Source organism: Artemia franciscana, chromosome 4 (assembly GCF_032884065.1).
Source record: "Artemia franciscana chromosome 4, ASM3288406v1, whole genome shotgun sequence".
NCBI lineage: Eukaryota > Metazoa > Arthropoda > Branchiopoda > Anostraca > Artemiidae > Artemia > Artemia franciscana.
In genome coordinates, this window is record NC_088866.1 from 6,488,072 (window position 1) to 6,509,174 (window position 21,103).

The window sequence follows — 21,103 nt, forward strand, 5'->3', positions numbered from 1 at the left end:
AAGTAAAACAGTTCAAAATAGGGATGATACCTTTTTATTGACAGTGAAATATAAAATTATTTAACTGGATATTTCGAACACATATACAGTGTTCATCATCAGCAGTAAAACTCTGATGATGTAAATGCTGCTGATGATGAACACTGTATATGTGTTCGAAATATCCAGTTAAATAATTTTATATTTCACTGTCAATAAAAAGGTATCATCCCTATTTTGAACTGTTTTACTTTGATTTAATACTTGAAGCGGGGGGGGGGGAAGGGGGCAAAATCTACGTGATTCGCACAAAATTAAACTAAAATACTGTAAATGTGCTAATTAGATGTAATATATTCATTGAAATTAAAAATATAAAATTTTCATAAGTCATTTAGGATAAAAATGTCATTTAGGTAAATGTAAAAAGAAAATGTCATATGAATAAAAGTATCATTTAAATGTAAATGGCAAATAAACAACATGCCTAGATCCTGAATCGAGGTTTTTAATCTTTTTCTTTTGTCTGACTGTCTTAATATCTATTTATAGAAATATTATATCCTTTGTCTCCATTTTGTAGTTATATTTATTTATTTATAGTTATATAAATACAATTTCTGTATATCTAGTTCCTAATATTTAGCATAGCCTTTATAAATTTACAAAAATCAATATTTTTTGCTATCGGTATTTTATTTTTTATTGGCTAGTATTTCTTTTCTTAGTTTTACCAGTGATTTAATACTTGAATTTCCATTAAATCTAAATGTGTTGAACTTGAAATAACACTTGCTATTTGGGATTTTTTTTGACGTGCCTATGCTAGCTTGAAGCTTTAGTAGTGAATAAACATAAGCTATTCTTAACGAACTGTCACATCGATGTGAGATTGGAAGACTGGGGCTCTTTTGTTGCTTGTCCTACAACAGAAGTTTTAGATTTAACCTCCTCTTACGATAATAGCAATAAGGGTTTTATGCCTCATAATCTGGGGGGAGGGGGGCTATTGTGTACCACAGGTATAATTTTCAAAAGGAAAAGAATTTAACGTCAGATATCATAAAAACTAGGGTAAGGGGGTAGTTGCCCGCTGTCGGGGCCTAGAACCGGTCCAGAAGTTAAATTTCTACCTTTACATCATTAACAAAGGAATTCGAGATAATCCAACATTATGGATGTTCCAATTCTCTTCTTCTTGCAACAGGACCAGGTTTGTTCTGTGGCATCCGACGTTTGAAATTCAATTTTTTTTTTTTTTTTTTTTTACCATAAGCTCCCCGTACTCGCGGTAAGGTTAGTCACGAGGATGGTTCGAATCAGCTTGATCTGATTTCCTCAAAATTTGGTGACATAAAACTTTTCACAAATTTTGACTAAAATGCCTGCAGTCTCACTTTTAGCATCACATTCTTCCTCTCAACCAAAACGACTTGGAAACTGATTACTAGTTTTCAATTACTAATTACTATTAATACTAGTTACTATAGTTTTATTATTTTTTCACCATTTTTTGTATTAATCGTTTTTTATTATTACTAGTTACTATTGTCATTAGTAATTACTAATTGCTGTTATTACAATATTACTAATGATTAGTTATCATCAATAACATTACTAATACTAACTGCTCATTATATGGACTAATAATATGAATGATAAAAATAAAATATAAAATGAAAAATAATAAAATGAAAATAATAATAATAAAAGGAATAATAAAATGAGTAATTAATAATAGTTATTCATTAATACTATTACTAAATACAATTAATAATAACTCTATATAGAAACTAATAACTTATTATTATGCAAAACTGATTAGAAAGAATGTCATTAGACTCTCCTCAAAGACTGCTGCATTTTGGCAACACGAAGATATCGTTATCTTTATTCGAAGGGGGGGGGGGGGCAAAATCTACGTGATTCGCACCAAATTAAACTAAAATACTATAAATTTGCTAACTAGATGTAATATCTTCATTGAAATTAAAAATATAAAATTTTCATAAGTCATTTAGGATAAAAATGTCATTTAGGTAAATGTAAAAAGAAAATGTCATATGAATAAAAGTATCATTTAAATGCAAATGGCAAATAAACAACATGACTAGATCCTGAATTGAGGTTTTTAATCTTTTCATTTTGTCTCACTGTCTTAATATCTATTTATAGAAATATTATATACTATTTCTTTATATCTAGTGTCTAATATTTAGCATAGCCTTTATAAATTTACAAAAATCATTATTTTTTGCTATCGGTATTTATTTTTTTTTTGTCTAGTATTTCCTTTCTCAGTTTAACCAGTGACTGAATTCTTGAATTTCCATTATATCTTAATGTGTTGAACTTGAAATAGCACTTGCTACTTGGGATTTTTCGTTGTATTTATTTTTTTTATTGACGCGCTTATCCTAGCTTGAAGCTTTATAGAGAATAGGCATATGCTACTCTTAACGAAATCTCACATCGATGCGGGGTTGGAAGACTGGGTCTCTTTGGATGCTGGTCTTACAACAGCAGCTTTAGACCTAACCTCCTCCTACTAATTCTAGAAAAATTCTAGAAATAAAGACGTGATTATTTATTATTGAAAAACAGAAGGGAATACAAAAGAATTCTTGTTATTAAAAACTCAAAAGGGTGACTCAAATATAAAATAGGCTATATTAATGTCATAGGTGAAAATGGGCACGACTATTAGGGTATGAGAAAGGGTATTGGAAAGATGAAAAAAGAACATTTTCAGGCTACAATTCCTTTTTTTCTGGAAGGGGTTCTTTTGATTCGTCTTACATTCCCCCTCCCCCTCCCTTGTGTTTGTAGTTGTATGCATAATACTATAACAAAAATAAATAAAGTAAGTTGTAATTCAGACCAATATCAAAGATAAAAAATATAAATTTAGTAAAACTATTTATCCCAATTAGAAGAAAAGCAGCGGAGTGATTGGTGTTAAATACTTTCAAATAAAATACAGCAATACAAATGAAAACATAAGGATTAAATAAAAAAAATAATATAAAAATGTATGTAGCTAAAAATCAAAGGCAAAAACTTTGGGATTGTTCTGGGTTGTCGAATCCTGTCACTCTCTTAGCTCTTTGGGGTATTTTATTCCGTAGTTTGACTCTTCCCCCCTACCCCACACCGTAAATTAACGAAAAGGTTTTATTTTGTTAATCAAATTAATCGTACTTATTTCATTGTTAGACTTATGAAGTTAATTCTGTATCTCAACTGCGCGAAGAATCATGTTTGCAGAACCATACCGAAGCGTTGACTATAAGCTATCTTACCTTAAGTAATTGGTAAGTCCATAACACCTTGTCAGTCTCTGATCTGAAAATAATTATATGATGCTGCACAGCAGTTAGTTAAAACGAGCATTTCTTTGGATTAATTTTATAATTCGAGTCATTTGTCTTTCGATCCTCACTAGAGAGTATAGGTTTCTTCTTATAACTGAAGCCCGTAGGCAAGCGAGTATTTCTCATTATGTAGATTCATTGTTGTCAGGAAGTTTCATTAAAATATGACACATTTTATGCGTAGTTTGGCAAGTATATCCTGTTTTGTCTCACAGTTGAGCGATTGAAATAAACTTTTAGGCTTTTTGTGGGGGGAGGTGGAGGGGCGTATACTCTTGTATTTGGAGGAATACAAGGTGAAATAATTTGTTTTTTTTTTGGTCCTCAAGAAAGAGCATATGATAAGTTTTGTTTATACCTCTCATCCAACATCCTCCTTGGCTGCTGCACAGAACTGGGCACAAATAGAATATCCTAGCCTGTCTAAGGGTACACTGTTCTACTTAGTGTAAGTATTATGGTATATTTACAATGTTCAAATTATTTTCATTTGTTTTAGCGTACGCTGACCTTCAGACAAGAAAAGAAACCCGAGAATCAGCATGGAGGAAGCCAGGCTGGGACGAATGTGTTGCATATACTGTCCCTTTGATTAAGAAGATGGAAAGTCGAATTTTGTATCCGCTGTCTTTCTCGCCAACTCATTAGTTTATTTGAATCTGTTTTTGTTTAAGATTACGAAACTTTTGTTTTAGGGTAGCATTTGTCTTTGTTTGAGATTTTAGTTGTTTAATATTCCCTCTTAGTTGATTTTTTTGTAATATTCGCTATTGTTTTCACTGGTGTCAAACTAATTAGGCCCTTTTCCAGATTTTCTACATGTTAATGTCAAATAATTAATTAAGCTTTATCTTTTCATATTCAGTCCCATTATTATAAATTTAATTAACTTCGTACTCTATGTTCCAATCCATAAGCAAACGCAAGAACGTTCCTATAATTTTTCTACGAGATGTTAAATTAAAATTAAATTGGAATCGAAACTAATGGTTGCGATTAAAACTGTTTTTAACTCCCTCCGTTTTTGCCTTACATTCTATTGGTTTCGTCTCTGAACGGCTCCATCTTAATTGGAATTTATTGGCAAAAAATATATTTTTGAATAACGTGATGATAAGTTCAAATATTGACTATGAAGGAACGGTCAAAAATGATTTTAGGGTGATTTTCTTCATCATTTTCATCACGTGTAAAGATCGTATCTGAAATTCTCATATTTCTTAGATCAATGACAAAATTGTTTACTAAGCTGTTCTCGAAGGGAGGATCATCATGAAAGCGTATATTCAATCAAGCTTTGATCTACATTGCACTGATGATCCTCCTCTTGAGGACAACATAGCCAACATATTTTGACAGTTATCACAGAAGTGCGAAAATGTCAGATGCGACCGTTTATGACGTGACAGTGATAATATGCATATGATTACAGGAAATAAGACGCCAGGTTGTGAAGTCTGTGTTTAGAAAGTAAGCGATTTATGTTGGAATTTCCGAAAAGGTGTATGTTAACAATAGCGTATATTCATCAAATCGGTTTCAAATTGTATCTAGTGTCCAAATGTAACTAAAGTCGTTACAGTCGTGACAGCGAAACGTTGAGAATCAAATAATTCGTGAAACAGGTCGTAAGAATTAAATTTTGGGCCTAAATTAGTTAGTATTGAAACAGAAAATGCGTGTTCATGCCTATCAGTGATTTCTTACGCTCTGGTAAAACAGTCTCAGTCACTAAAAACGAATATTTGTCCTTGAATAACATTAAATTTTTTTTTTGCTGTAAAATCGTTTTTGTTTTTCTATCAAGAATTTTGAAATTACTATTATCCAGCTTTTAGTTCTCATAAATACGAAGCTCACGTTTTTGCGAAAATTGATTTTTATTGGTGACTAATTTTTAGCCAGAATATGAGGTAAACGTATTGCAGTTTTAGCTTAGTCAGATCTTTAATCTAAAAACGTAAAGAAACAGATGAACCATACAGTTAACAAAAGCTACATAAATAACGCTGTGTGTTAAACTTACTTCATTTTTAAAGCAAGCAAATAGTTTTTTCTATTATCGCAGCAAAACAAAATCCTTTCCAAGGACGTCCCTTCTATGTTCTTTTTGACTATATTATTTTAGGCAATATTATTTGTGGCATTTATCTGGTTTGTTTTGAAGGATAGATTTCCAGTTGGTGATTTTAAGGCTGTAGAGAAGATGTACTTAAAATAAACCTAAAAAAATTTTTATCGCTCAGTATTGGAAGAAATTGTTTCGTTCTCTGTTTAGAATTATGCGGCATAATTAATAAGCAAAATTAGAGGAAAAACTGGTTTTGCCAACTATTAAATTACTTCATAGAAATCTATGGCTAAGGCAAGATACATTCTGTGGCTGGAAACTCTGGATTCTTTGCGACATTTGGTTTTTCAAGGCTGCCCTGAGATCTAAAGAAATCAGGGAAGGGCTTGGGTGATGACTTCCAAATCGTATTAAGAGTAGCCGTCATAGAAATGTTAATGGCAGCACCATTAGCAGGAATAGGTGTAGTAAGAGAAGTATCAGCTTAGGGAGATTTCTTCCACAACAAACGCTTTCTTTTTACGGGTTCTATGCTTTATGTAAACCCAAGTGTCCTCAAATTTTCAATTGTCAAATCACTGATAGAAGAAGTTCAACAAACTTAAATATTCAAAGTTGCGAAGAGGAGAGGGAGTTCACTTTGAATTCCCCAACTATACAGACTAAATATCTTTGTATGAGTTTTAGTTTAACAATACATGACATATCGTTCTGCGAAAACATGTTTGTGATTACTCTGTTCTGAAATTGGCTATTTGTTTTTTGGTACTGTTATCCCTGGGGATAGGTCAATGTTTTTTCCCTGGAATCATACTTTGTCGATTTCTCGACTGTGTTGAAATGGCTATCTTCAAATTCTTGTCTGGTACCATTTGTGTCTGCAAATGTACTCGAGGACACAAAAGGTGGCTGATTGTCCTCGCAGTATACTTGATATACGTCATTTCAACGTAGCATTTTATAATTAAATCATTGACTTTTGGATTGATCCTTTATACTTCTTCTTTAACGCTCTTCACAAATTTTTATTTCTGTACTATCGCCGTGTACTGTCCCTAAAATATCTAGCATCATTCCTACATGATGTTATTTCCTCTTTCTAATCTAACATCGCTTCAATCTTTCTAATCATCATTTGTATGCTAGGCCATTTGCTCTTTAGCATTCTTTCTCGACCTTATTAGCTCTCCTTTCGAGTTGATCAAATTGGGGCTCCCCTGAATGGCAATAGCTTCACTTCACTCCTTGCTATGGGTCGTGTTTTATGCTATAACTTCTCAGGACTTGAAAATGCTTCTTCTCAGTATTCAATTTGAGCTTCTTTTTTTCTTCTCATATGGAGGGAAACAAGAATGATAATATATTGACATTTAAGTGATATATGCCACAGGTTTTTTTTTGGTGGGGGGATTCAATGCTGTCAGTTCGGAGGAGGTGAGGGAACAGTGGACCTTGCCCTGGCATTTTGAAGAATGCCTTGGAACAAGGTATCAAGTTCCTGTTTTTGCTAGGTTTGATAATTGTATTTTTTATCTTCGTTTAAAAAATTACCCCCCCCCCCCTCCTACATTTTCGTGAATTGATGATGCCCTTAGACCAATTGCTATCAATATGTTCGTGTGCTTTATTCTCCTAATATTAGTTGAGGAACGGCTAAATATCAGAGGTGTAATTTTATATAGAGCAGGGGGAGGGGGCAATTGCCACTTCCAGACCTAAGTTTGCCTCCCCCCCTTCCAGCTGAATTTTTTTTAAATCCTGTCAAAATTAAGATGAGCCCGCATTAAAGTATCCAGAGAAACGGGTCCGTTTTTTATATTATATATTTGCCTCTATGGTACTGTGTATCTCATTTTTTACTGTCATTTTCGCTTGATTTGGGAAAATTGACTCCAGATTTGCCCTCCCCCCCCAGGATTTTGATGAAATTAAGCCACTACTAAACATATATTCTTAGTACGGGTAAATATCTTGCACGTATTACTGATACATAGTATTAGCTCGAATACATAAAATGACCTCCTCTAACTACTCATACACAAGGTTGCCATGGGACAAAAGAAATACTAGCGTAAAAATGTACTTTTGAGAAAACAATGTTTGAACAGGTTAAAAACAAATCTTAATCTATATCAAAAGAACTTAAATTTTGTGCTGATTTCAAATATGTAAAGTTTATTAGTTGTAATGTAAATTATCCATCAAAATTGATATCTACATTTTTTGTTCGTTGGTTTTTCCGTTGTTTTATCTACTGGGCCTTGATTGTTGTCACAATAGAAGCTTAAACCAAGCTTGCAAAATGTCAAACAGCAAGGCAAATTGCTGATTCAAGCTTGTTTAAAGCCTTAAATTAAAAAAAAAAAATTGAATTGGGCTTTAAAAATGAGCCAATGGTAAGGCAACTGCCTCACTTGAGATTGTCTTGAATCTTCGATTTCGTAAATAAGTTTGAAACAAGTAAAATAAATCAATAGGAAAGCAGATCTTTGGTTTACCTTGATTGAAGTTCGGTTTCTTATGATTTCTACTAGAAATAAACTATCACCTTTTGGAAAATGAATCAGTAATTAATAAAATCTAAAGGTTAAAGTTTATAATGTAAAATATATTGTTTGTATTCTATCAGAATAATGCCGCTTCTTAGCTAATGTAAAATATTTTGTTTTTATTCTATCGTATTAACACCGCTTCTTGGCTACCAAGGTCCTTGCGTCGACCCTGTACTGCGTTGCTACAGCTCTGTAGGAACTATGGGTCCCGTGCACCACCACAGGACTAATGTAATACATAAATTGTATAACATTGTATAACCAATTTGAAATATAAAGACTGTAAACTCGATTTTAATCTTACCTAAGCTAGGGTATAGTCATTCCCTACTTATACCATAGTTGCATTCTTAAAAAATTAAAGAATGCAAATTTTTATTAAGATGAGTAAATTGACCGCTATCAAAGATCGTGTACACTTTGCACCAGATGACACGTGTCACGCATGGCAGAACTAGAACATATGCGTTGTGAAGAGATGCAGTTTGGAGGATGTTGACCACCGGAGCAATGCGTGGCGGAACAAGTCTTAACAAAAAGCTTCTACAAATTTGGTGGCAAAGGTGTAGAGTAATAAATAAAAGAAAATACGAATTGACTTTTTTTAACCTTCATCTTAATAGAAATTCGCATTCTTTAATTTTTTAAGAATGCAACTATGGCATAAGTAGTGAATGACTATACCATAGCTTAGGTAAGATTAAAATCAAGTTCACAGTCTTTATATTTCAAATTGGTTGTGCTGTACAATTTGAAATATAAAGACTGTGAACTCGATTTTGATCTCTTAGACACTTCCAAAAATTTAATACAGGCTTCACAGTATAGTTAATTTTGATTACTTTTTAAATGAAAAAAAAAACCATTTGTAGCACACAATTTCTCTTTGGGTGGCAGAAACACTGCAAAAGTCAAGATTCAAATCAAAACTGAATATAATTTAAAGAAGAATTTTGTTTATTAAATGATATTATTTAGGTTATAAAATAAAAACTGATTGGCAAGATAATTTTATTTGCAGCGAATTCCCTTCTTGCCCCTTGACCTGGAACGGAAACAAATTACCTCTTAACACATAAGGATAAAATAATTATGTAAATCTATATATATAAAAATAAGTTGTCTGTCTGTGGATCTGTGGATCAGGTGACGTCATGTTTCTGTGTCGGCTGACGTCATGAAATTAGTTGTCAGGTGACGTCATGTTTCTGTGTCGGCTGACGTCATGAAATTAGTTGTCGTCATTTTGCTTTGACGGTGACGTCATTCAAGTTATATAAGACATGTTCACGTAGAAATCTATTAATGTTTAAGTTTACAATGACTGATGAAGATGCTCAAAGAGTCTATGCCAAAAAACTTGCTGCTGATAGTTCCTCGGCACGCTTTCTTTTCTGACTTTCTCTATCAGCAGCAAGTTTTTTGCCATAGACTCTTTGAGCATCTTCATCAGTCATTGTAAACTTAAACATTAATAGATTTCTACGTGAACATATGTCTTATATAACTTGAATGACGTCACCGTCAAAGCAAAAATGACGGCAACTAATTTCATGACTTAATTTCAGAACTTAATTTCTGTGTTGACTGACGTCATGAAATTAGTTGTCGTCATTTTTGTTATGACGATGCTTAGTATATTGTAAAACACATTAATTTGGTTAATAATATACCATTTAAAACACCAAAATGAACATGCTGGAGTAGTCACTCGGTGAGAGAGGGTGTCAGAACGAAGAATGAAGGTCCCAGGTTCAAATCCTGGTTAGGCTAAAAAAGGTAAATATCTAAAAACTAAAAAAAAAACTGAAAAAACTAAAAAAGGCAAAAACTACAAAAAAAAACTAAAAACTAATAAAAAAAATTAAGAATAAAAATAAAAAAAGATAAAAACTAAAAAAAAAGTAAAAAGAAAAAAAGAAAAAAACTAAAAAAGCTAAAAAAAGGTAAAACCAATAAAAAACTGAAAAGAAAAAAAGGAATAAAACTAAAAAATTTTCATCTAAAAAACTAAAAAAAACTAAAAAAGGTAAAAACTAAAAGAACTAAAAAAAAAACTAAAAAAGGAAAAAAACTGAAAAATAAAGGAGAAAAAGAAAACTAAAAAAATATAAATAAAAATAAAAAAACTAAAAAGATAAAAACTTCAAAAAAAACTAAAAAGAAAAAAACTAAAAAACCTAAAAAAAGGTCAAAACCAATAAAAAAAACTAAAAGGAAAAAAAGGGAAAAAATTAAAAATTTATTTCATCATATACCAATTCAAAAACGAATGTATACCGGGCTGACGACCGGGACACAGGGAATATAAATGACACAACTACAACGGGGACGCCGGGAGGCACAGGGGGATATAAATGACGACCGGGACATAAGAGAAATCAGAGACTGGGACACAGGGAATATAAATGACGACAGGGACATAACTACAAAGGGGACGCCGGGGTGCACAGGGGGATATATAAATGACGATGGCGACTCAGGGAATGGTCGATTAGCAATCACCATCAACAAAGCTCAAGGGCAATCATTAGAATCATGAGGTATAGATCTGAATACGGATTGTTTTCCCATTGACCATTATATGTTGCATGTTCAAGAGTCGGTAAACCTGACAATCTATTTATATGCACAGACAATGGGACAGCAAAGAATGTTGTATATTCGCAAGTTTTACGTAGTTAAAAACATATATATATATATATATATATATATATATTCTATATTCACAGGTGGGACATAGGGACACAACTACAATGGCGCGTAACGACTTACGCGTGCGGGGGGGCTTGGGGGGTGCGCGAAGCGCCCCCACCAACTAGGTGTTGGGGTGTGGACCCCAACAGCTAGTCTATATATATAAAAATAAGTTGTCTGTCTGTGGATCTGTCAGGTGATGTCATGTTTCTGTGTCGACTGACGTCATGTTTTCGACTGACGAAATTACAGACCGGGACACAAATGACGACCGGGACACCGGCACATAGGGAATATAAATGACGACCGGGACACAAGGAATGTTCGATTAGCAATCACCATCAACAAAGCACCGGGACAAAAATGACGACCGGGACACAGGGAATATAAATGACGACCAGGACATAAGTAAAAAAAAAATTAAAAACTAAAAAAAAGGTAAAAACTACAAAAAAACTAAAAAGAAAAAAAAACTAAAAACTAATAAAAAACTAAAAAAGCTAAAAAGCTAAAAAAAACTAAAAAAGAAAATAAAATGAAAAAGGAAAAAAAATGAAAAATAAAGGAGAAAAACAAAACTAAAAAAGAAAAACTTAAAAAAGGTAACAAACTAAAACCTAAAAAAAACAATTCAAAAACGAATGTATATACAGACTGGGACACAAATGACGACCGGGACACCGGGACACAACTACAAAAGGGACGCCGGGGGCTCAGGGGGATATATAAATGACGATGGCGACACAGGGAATCGTCGATTAGCAATCACCATCAACAAAGCTCAAGGGCAATCATTAGAATCATGAGGTATAGATCTGAATACGGATTGTTTTCCCATGGACCATTATATGTTGCATGTTCAAGAGTCGTTAAACCTGACATTCTATTTATATGCAGAGACAATGGGACAGCAAAGAATGTTGTATATTCGCAGGTTTTACGTAGTTAAAAACATATATATATATATATATATATATATATATATATATATATATATATATATATATATATATCTATATTCACAGGTGGGACATAGGGACACAACTACAATGGCGCGTAACTACTTACGCGCGCGGGGGGGGGGTGGTGGGGGCGTGAAGCGCCCCCACAGCTAGTAATTATATAAAAGTAACCCTTCTAAAAAAAGTATAAGGGTGCTACACCTGTTCATATTTAAAAAAAATCTAGTCTCGGTAAAGCCTGGAGCAAAGGATTGCTGTTTTTTTTTTTCAGGTGATATAATGTCAAAATGTTCCAACATTTCTCAGTTATGTTCCATGCTCCGTCTCTGTCTTTAATTGGAACCAGCATATAATGACTACTTTATCTACTCTTCTTAACATGCCAATACAATATATTACTATTGTTTCATCGGGCTACATATTCCAGATCCCTGGAAATTTCATCCTTTTATTTCATTCTGCATCTCCTTAATTGATATTTTAATACCTTCTTAACTTCCCTTACCCTTCCCTCATATTACCTATCTCCCTGACACTTTCATGGTTGCTGTGTCAGATACAACCTAGTGAAGATTATTCCATCCATGTTCTATTGTGTCAAATTCTAAACTCTCCAATATGATATGCAACTGCACTTGGAAGATTCATCCAATACACTCATCCTATCAACGTCAGAACTACCCAGAAGGTAGATAACACTACCTCTAAACTTTAGCTCTAAATTAGCCCTACAGACTATTAGATGGCGATCTTTTTCTTTCAGTATTGATAACACCATTCCTATATACCCTACAGTCTTTGGTCAATAATGCCAGACTTAAATTTACAGTAGCTTAATCTATAAGGATGATCCTCCTACCATCCAGTGGATATCATGTTAACTTATTGGCCATCTATGACCAAATACTGTATTGGTTGTAACTAGATTATCTACAAGGTTTCACCAATTTTTTACTGCTGCTATTTTCCGTCCTTACGCAAGATTTACATTTTCCTAAGCTGGGGTATAATTATTTCCCACTTATACCAACATGAGCATTAAAATTCCCTAACTCTGTGATCCTATCTACTTGTCCCTGTTATTGTATGCAAAATTTGTCTGAGTCGCTACTGTTTCCGTTAGTCAGATCTACGGGGAATATACCACTGAGACTGGTATTTCTCCCTTTTTGGTTATAAATAAAGCCACTAGAATTCTTTTATGAATAACTTCCCTGCCTATGTACCCCATCCTTCCTATTTGAACTGTTCTTACAAAGGCCAGTAGCTCCTCATGGGTGGAATTATTTAGTTCATTTCAAGTTTTAATTTCATTCCTTACTTTCATCTTATTTAACCACGGAAAATGTCTTCGATTTTTTCTTAGTAGAATCCTTGTAAAGAACAAACCGCGGAGAATCAGGTGCCGGAGTCATCAAATATGACATCGTACCTCAGAAAGTTTTTTTCAAAAGATATATGTATTACATCATCTCTTGTCTATTGATGCATCTCAGGTGGCAAGATAGCTCTGTCTATGTAAAGGGCAAAGTGGGCTCTAATTTTTTTCTTATCTATTCTTTTAATTTGTTTTACCAGAGCACTTCATATGGAAAAAGTTGACGTAAAAACTTCAGAGGGGGCTCATTCGATTTGAAGTTGAAAGTTCTAATGCTGTTTTTAAGAGTCGAAAGTGATTGGAGAGCATTTAGCTCCCCTTGCCCCTCAACAGTGATCAAAATTTATGAGATAGCCATTTTGTTCAAAATAGTCAAAAGGTCCAACAACTACCCCTCAAGGAATGATATGACACCCGGGGGCAAGGGTCGTAAACTATCCAAATGGTTGTTCTAGATACATAGGATTTAATGTAGGGAAAGAAGGAAATGTATGATTCAGGGTTTGTCCAAAAAGACCAAAGTTAAAAAGGTAAAGCTTCAGGCAACGTTGAGTAGGATGTTGAACTAAATCAAAAGGCATTATGTGCATCCAGGTTATCAAAAGGATGCACCTGCAACATTTTAGGAACGATTAGGGTTTTTAAATTGAAACTTTCGGGATCAACACTACAACTACTAGTGCTACTGCAACTGTAACTGCGAACATTAGCGGCTGTGACTACTGGCGACGGTCACTTCTTGCAACAGCAACTACTTGCGACTGCGACTGCTCTGACTATTCGTAACTACTGCTATTGCTGCAGCCACTAATAGTGCGATTGGGAATGCTATCGCTGATGCTACTGCTTAGACAAAAAAAAAAAACGAAGAAAAAAGGCAAAAATAATTAAGTCACCGAAACTAGGGTGATTTTTAGCCAGAGTAAACGAAGCAATAAAGGTAAAACAAGTACTTCGGCACGGAACTGCTCTAACTTTTTTTTTTATCAAACATTGTATATAGCCATTGTGGTCTTAGAATGTCTTTATTGCTACTTCTACTACTACTATTGAATTAAACCAAATGAGTTTAAGTGCATCCAGGTTGCAAAAATGGGATTGGGACAATATCCTAGGAATGAAATAGAGTACTGAGAGTGCGACTGTCACTATTTGCTACCGCAACTACTGGCGAATTACTACTACTTGTGACAAAGCCTACTTGTGATTGTGAGTACTCGCAACCATGACCACATGGGACTAGAACTACTTGCAGCTGTGACTACTTCTGCTATTCGCAACTACTACTACTTGGGACTGCTACTACTAATTGCGATTACTGAGACTGTGACATTAGTGCTTGCGACAATTGCTACTACGTGCAACTGCTATTACAACTTGTGACGAGCACTAGTAATTGTGACTACTGCTACTACTTGCGACTACTATTACTTTTTGGGACTACTACTTACGATTGCGACTACTTCCGACTACTACTACTATTTGTGACTGCTATTACTTGCCACTACAACTACTACTTCTTGCAGCTACTACTACCGCTCGGGAATACTACTACTACTTCCGACTGTTGGGACTTCTGCTACTTCTTACAACTAGTACTGAAACTGCTTGCGACTACTACTACTACTTGCGACAACTACTGCTTCTTGTGGGGTTTACTAGTACTTAAGACAGCTACTACTACTTGTAACTCTTGCTATTAATTGCAAATACTGAATGTACTTCCCGCAACTGCTACTACTTACCACTACTACTGCTACTTTTGACTACCAGTACTGCTTGTAAACACTGCTATTACTTGCGACTGCAACTATACAACATGCGACTATTACAGCTGCTTGCAATTACTACTTGTGACCATTACCCCAATTTGCGACTACTACTACTTGCGACTTATGCTACTCCTTGCAAGAACTACTGCTCCTTGTGACGACTGCTACTACTACTTGACGACTGCTAATGCCACTTGTGACTACTACTTTTACTGAAACTACTATTACTGTCAACTTTAAATAGAGATTCTTCCTCACTTGGATTTTTTCTTCTTTTTTCCAAAACTTGTTTTTAAACTTCGGGCTTCTGATGGCAAAGTTTAATGACTGCTTCTACCATCTAAGTTAATTTGGGCTTAAACTCTAAAAAAAGGCCAAGTCATTTACACTCATGCACTACCATGTTGTGTCGATACTTAACAACTCATTCTGGTAGATATATCGATGACAAAATGCAGTGAACTCTTCCCTCTGCACTAGTCAGCAAGAAGTATATTCTTAATAGGTGCATAGAAATTCTTCCTATTTTTAGCAAAATTTTATTGTAATTTATAAATTCTTGTGTCTTGATGTCCCAATGGCAAGAAACTAGGGGCTTATCCATTTCCCTATCCTAAAAAGGTCTGGTGGATTCCTGATCCTCCAAAGGATAGCAAAATATTTTAGCTCCTAATTTCCCTAAAATGTTAATCTCCTTAGCCTCGACAGGCAAATGTTCAAATGACAACAATCTAAAAACTTCCCATTCTGCCACATCGATTAGAGTACGAAAACCATTCCAAAAGGCTTGCTGGGGCACCTTTGGACTCTTGCCTTTGATCAAGTTTGACTGAAATCTGACAATCTGTTCCCTTAGATGTTTTGACGACAATAATTTAGGTTCCTCTTCTCCCATAAAATTTAGAAAAAGTGTGGATCCCCAAAAGGACCACCTAGGACACTATCCCACTTCCGAAAAAGTTTTGTTACTGCTTGGTATCTCCTTTCAATAGATATCCTGAAGAAAAAGTTAAGGTACCCCTCCCACGGTTTTTTTTTTCTCACGAAGTTTGATTGACATCCAGCTAATTTTTCCCTAAATGTCATCACGACCGGGATGTACAGATTCCCCTTCACGTAACGTTTACAGGCATTGGCTGTGTCCCGACACTGAAAATCCCCAATTAGAGTACCCGTTAACTATTTTTGAAGATATTCCAAGTGCAAAATGTTATTGATTCCTTCCCCCCAACCACAGACGTTGGGCAAGACGCCCAGAGATAACTATTTAGGAACTTATTACTCACAATGTTTTGCGGAGATCCAACAACCTTTTCTTTTGCTTTGATTTTCCAATCGGTTTTCTTTGGGATCTGGCAACCCCTTCCAGTAAGTAAAAACGTACCGATCCCGAAAACGTCCTGGATTTCCCCCCTTTCCATCTGTGAGCTAGAGTGTGGCTTGATTTGTCTGAATATTAGTCTTTAGTCTAATATGCAATGTAAAATTTCAAAAATCTTGAACGAATAATTGGTTTTAAAATAAAGATAAAAATAATAAGATTTTGGGACTTCCATACTTGTATTCCCAGTATTTTCTTCTAGAAAGCAACTGGAAAATTTTGAATTTCTTGGTACTCTTATCGTCTATTAGAGCTTTGGCAGAAAAGCCATGCTCCTAAACGCAAATAACTTGAATGACTATTGACTATCTATTTTATATTGACAGAGTGGCCACGTTGTATGACTGCTTATCTTTTTAAGATGTTGGCGTAATGTAGGCGTCTTTTTCGCAGATGCTTGCCAAAATTTTTCAGGATATTGTCGTCTGCTTTTTGCAGTTTACACAGTGTTACTCTAACTATTGTACAAACGCAATTGGTTTCCATAGTTTTGTTCTGTGTGCTTAGTTTTCGTTAATATCCTAAGCATTTCTATTTTGCAAGTCATGGTTCATAACTTGTAAGTATATTAATTTCTGCTATTTTAAACAAACTTTCGGTTGATACATTTTGGCCCCATGTTTTACCGAGGAAGTTTGTTAAGCATTTCTTTCGGGGACGATTTTGGTAGTAATTAATTTGAAAAAAAATACAGTTTTTCTAATGGAAGAAACAGGAAGGTTGAAACTTAAAAACTATTGCCATATTATCTATAGCTTTTATCCTACAACGAGGGGTGGCTCTCACTCAGAAATCATGTACACCAGGTGGCACGTACCAAGCCGGACGGAACTGTGCAAAGCATTTTGGAAAGTGCACCAGGCGTTTTTGGGGACTGTGTAAAGTATTTTTCGTTACTGTGCCAGGTGTGCGGAAAATATGCCAAACGTGGTGGAGCTGTGTGGCACACGTGGCGGTCCAAGATATACACCGGGTGGCTGGAAGTTAGCGCCCCCTTGGCCTATAATGTAAACGTAAAAAATTTCTTGTGAGGAATTACCAAAAAACACCACTTTCCTGTGGTGTCGTCACTTTTGTTTCTTTTTAACTTGATTTGAATTAAATGAGGCCTCTCCAAATATTCTACGACTTGTGGTTTGATTTGAGCATCCGTACGAGAAGAGAAAAAAAAAATTAGTCTCAATTATAGGGATTCATTGATGCAATTCCTTTTATGTCAATTTAACGTCACTTTTGAGCGATTCTAGACTCTTTTGAAATTCTCAAAGGTTTATTTGGATAATCATACGCTACCATTCAGAAAAATCTGAATAATAGTTATTATTGCTGTGTCAGGATTCCCTAGAAATTATGTCTCACTAGAAAGTTTGTCAAAGACACCCATGTAAAATTATGGTTACAATGAGTTTTCGTTACAGCAGTTTCTGCTGTAAACGATGGAGAATGGAAACCCTTTGATTATTGTTGTTAGGATGTTTTTCTGAGTATTTGACGATAGCGAATTTAATTGTGTAAGCATAAACAGGCTATCTCTGCTCAAATCCATAAATTAACAAATATAAGACCCGAACTTATTTCTGTGTAAAGGGAGAGGGGCTTTACTAAGTCCATTTGCTGACATATTTTTAAGTGCACCTTCAGCAAGCATAAGACCGACACGATAGCGAAAAACACTATGTTAAAGACGTAAATATTGCAAGGTTTATTGTGTGTAATTGCCCTTTCATACGTCCTGCCCTATTCCGAAATTAGCTCTGCATACTCCTCAAAATTTGAGGCACAAAGGGCAAGGCACATCAGGCCTTGCCCTAGGGTTGTGGAGGACATGACATCCTTGGAAGGATAGGTATTAGTTCTGTTGACTATTATAGACAAAATAACTTTTTTCAAAATTCCAATTAGTGTAATGGGAAGGGGCTTCTAACAAGGGTAAGAAGGGCTTGTTGCCCTTCGATAACTCTTGAACATCCTCCGGCGTTCCTTAGATATTGCTGATATGCCTTTGGACAGTCAACGTTCTCACAGTTTGTTTTCATTGTTTTTGATATTCTTCTCAACATTCTTAAGGTTAGCACATTCTTACAAAATTTTTAACCTTAATACCCTGAGCCTTTTTGGAGACCTTGAATCAAACCTGCACCCTTTTCCCAATAAAAGACCTAAAAAGACCTTGGATGGAACTAAAACGTTCAATTTTCAAATGAATGAAACCTCTCCAAAGTTTCTCTCTTCCTCCTCTAACGCAAAGCGCCCTCTAAAAAAGTGATGAGAGTAAGCATAGTAATTATAGAGGCGTTAGCTGGGTTTCGATGGGAAGCAAATTACTTAGAATGATGATACTTTTAGACTGAGACTATAGATACAGTCTTAAGAGAATAAAAGTGTAGTTATAGGATAGGAGATGATGTGTTGAGTCACCATCCCCTTCTGTCGTCGGTTTTATATATTAGAAGTAAGTGTTCGATTCAGGCAAAAAGTATTTGGACAGTCAGAAAACAATTTTTACTTCATAATATGCAGAATAATTGTACCCAACACATTTTGCATGCAGACTAAGATTCTAAAATATTTAGAATCTTCTAAAATAACAAGGAGACCAGTTTGTTCTCGGGTTTTACACATCGTAAACTGAAGCGAGTGGCGTATCAAACAGCTTGTGGTAATGAACTGTAGTTAGGAGCGACCCGACTCAATAGTAACCGAAACTCAAAAAAATCGAATTTTGATACCAATAGTTACATAAAAAAATTGCATTTTTACGCTGATTCTAAATATATAAGTTTAATCAAGTTCAATTTTACCAGTCAAAAGTTACGAGCCTGAAAAAATTGTCTTATTTTAGAAAATGGGGGGAAACACCCCTTAAAAGTGAAAGAATCCTAACAAAAGTTACACCATCAGATTCAGCGTATCAGAGAGCTCCTATCTACAAAAAAGTGGAATTTTGTATTTTTCCCAGAAGACAGATCACGGATGCGAGTTTATTTTTTTATTTTGTTTTTTTTTCTTTTCCCCAGGGGTGACTGTATCGGCCCTGTGGTCCTAGGATGTCGTGAGAGGGCGCATTCTAACGGAAATGAAAAGTTCTAGTGCTCTTTTTAAATCACCAAAAAAGTTGGAGGGCACCTAGGCCCCCTCCCACGCTCATTTTTTTCCAAAAGTCACTGGATCGGAATTTTGAGATAGGTATTTTCTCAACATAGTCGAAAAACCGGATAATTAAGTCTTTCGGGACGACTTAAATCTCTCACAATCCCCAGGGGAGGGGCTGCAAGTTACAAACTTTGACCACTGTTACATATAGTAATGGTTATTGGGACGTGTACAGACGTTTCCAGGGGGACTTTTTCACATTAAAGGGGGGTCGGGTGGAGGGGGATACATGGGAAGATCGTTCCATGGAGGAATTTATCATGAGGGAAGAAAATTTTCACGAAGGGGCTGTAGGATTTTCTAGCATTATTAAAAAAAACAATGAGAAAATAAATAAAAAAAGATTTTTCAGGTGGAAGTAAGGAGCAGCATTATAACCAAAAACGAACAGAAATTATTACGTATGTAAGGGTGTTAGTCTCCTCCGCAATACCTCACTCTTTACACTAAAGTATTTTTAGTAATTTCAACTATTTATTCTGGGGACTTTGTGATTCAGGTGTCATTTTTAAAGAATTGGGACCATTCTTTTCAGCCCAGAAACCTAATAATTATGTCTTTGGGGACGACTTAATCCCCCACAGTCCCCGGGGAAGGGGCTGCAAGTTACAAACTTTGACCATCGTTTACATATAGTAATGGTTATTATGAAGTGCACAGGCGTTTAGAGGGGAACTTTTTCACGTTGGGGTGGGAGTGGGTCGAAGGAGCGGGGTTACGTGGGAGTATCTTTCCATGGAGGAATTTATCATGAGGGAATAGAATTTCCATGAAGGGTGCGCAGGATTTTCCAGCATTATTAAAAAAAAACAATGAGAAAATAATTTTTTTGCAACTGGAAGTAATGAGTAGGATTAAAACTTAAAGCGAACATAAGATGTTATGTATATAAGGGGGTTCGTCTCCTCCACAATACTTGTTCTTTACGCTAAAGTATTTTTAGTAATTTCAACTATTTAATCTGCGGCCTCTGTGATTGAGGGGTAATTGAGCTTTAGTGTAAAGAGCGAGGTATTGACGAAGGGGCGAAAACCCTCATATACGTAATAAAAATACACAAATATATAAGTTCGTTACGCATGCTAATTCGTAAGGTACGTAAGTGTATTATTAACAAAAATGTTCTTTAAAAAAAAATCTAGTTGCACTTTTAAGTAGCTAAAAATTGGATGGTAACTAGGCCTCCTCCCCCAACCCATTTTCTTATCAAAATCGTCCAATCAAAACTATGAGAAAGCCATTTAGCAAAAAAATAATATGCAAATTTCGTTTGAACTATTCATGTGCGGTGAGCCAAAATCAAAACATACATTAACTCAAAAACGTTCAGAAATTAAATAAAAAAAACAGGTTTTTTTAACTGCAAGTAAGGTGCGACATTAAAACATAAAACGAACAGGAATTATTCCGTATATGAAAGGGATTGTCCCCTCCTCTACGCCTCGCTCTTTACGCTAAAGTTTTTTATGTTTTTAAAAGTAGAGTTGTGAGACATAGTCAAACTTTAACGTAAAGAGCGAGGCTTTGAGGAGGGGACAATCTATTTCATATACGTAACAGATCCTGATCGTTTTAAGTTTTAATGTGCCCCCTTTTCTTGCAGTTAAAAACAACTTGTTTTTTTTTATTTATTAATATACAAGTACCGGAATTTTTCGAGGAAAAATTAAAAGGAGCGTGGCTGACAACACCCCTGTCTTCTCAAGACCAGGACATAATTTGCACTTTACTAAAAAAAAAAATAATAATAAACCATGTATTGTCAGTTTGATATGCATATTTGA

At 34.9% G+C, this 21,103-nt stretch overlaps 2 protein-coding genes across 5 annotated transcripts in view; both read left to right on the top strand.

The window, feature by feature from the left end:
- Positions 1-5,591, top strand: part of LOC136025676 (protein NipSnap-like) — a 32,655-nt gene extending 27,064 nt beyond the window's left edge. Inside the window, exon 4 of the mRNA XM_065701653.1 lies at positions 3,853-5,591. Within this exon, the coding sequence (XP_065557725.1) occupies positions 3,853-4,001 (149 nt within the window). The 3' untranslated portion in view covers positions 4,002-5,591. The remainder of the gene's footprint in view (positions 1-3,852) is intronic.
- Positions 5,592-16,563: 10,972 nt separating this feature from the next.
- Positions 16,564-21,103, top strand: part of LOC136025917 (uncharacterized) — a 101,155-nt gene continuing 96,615 nt past the window's right edge. For 3 of the 4 annotated variants that reach the window (XM_065701987.1, XM_065701985.1, XM_065701986.1), the window contains exon 1: positions 16,569-16,725. The gene's annotated coding sequence lies outside the window, so the exon portion shown is untranslated. Of the gene's footprint in view, positions 16,726-21,103 lie in introns of all 4 variants that reach the window. The other variant, XM_065701988.1, reaches the window with a different exon arrangement.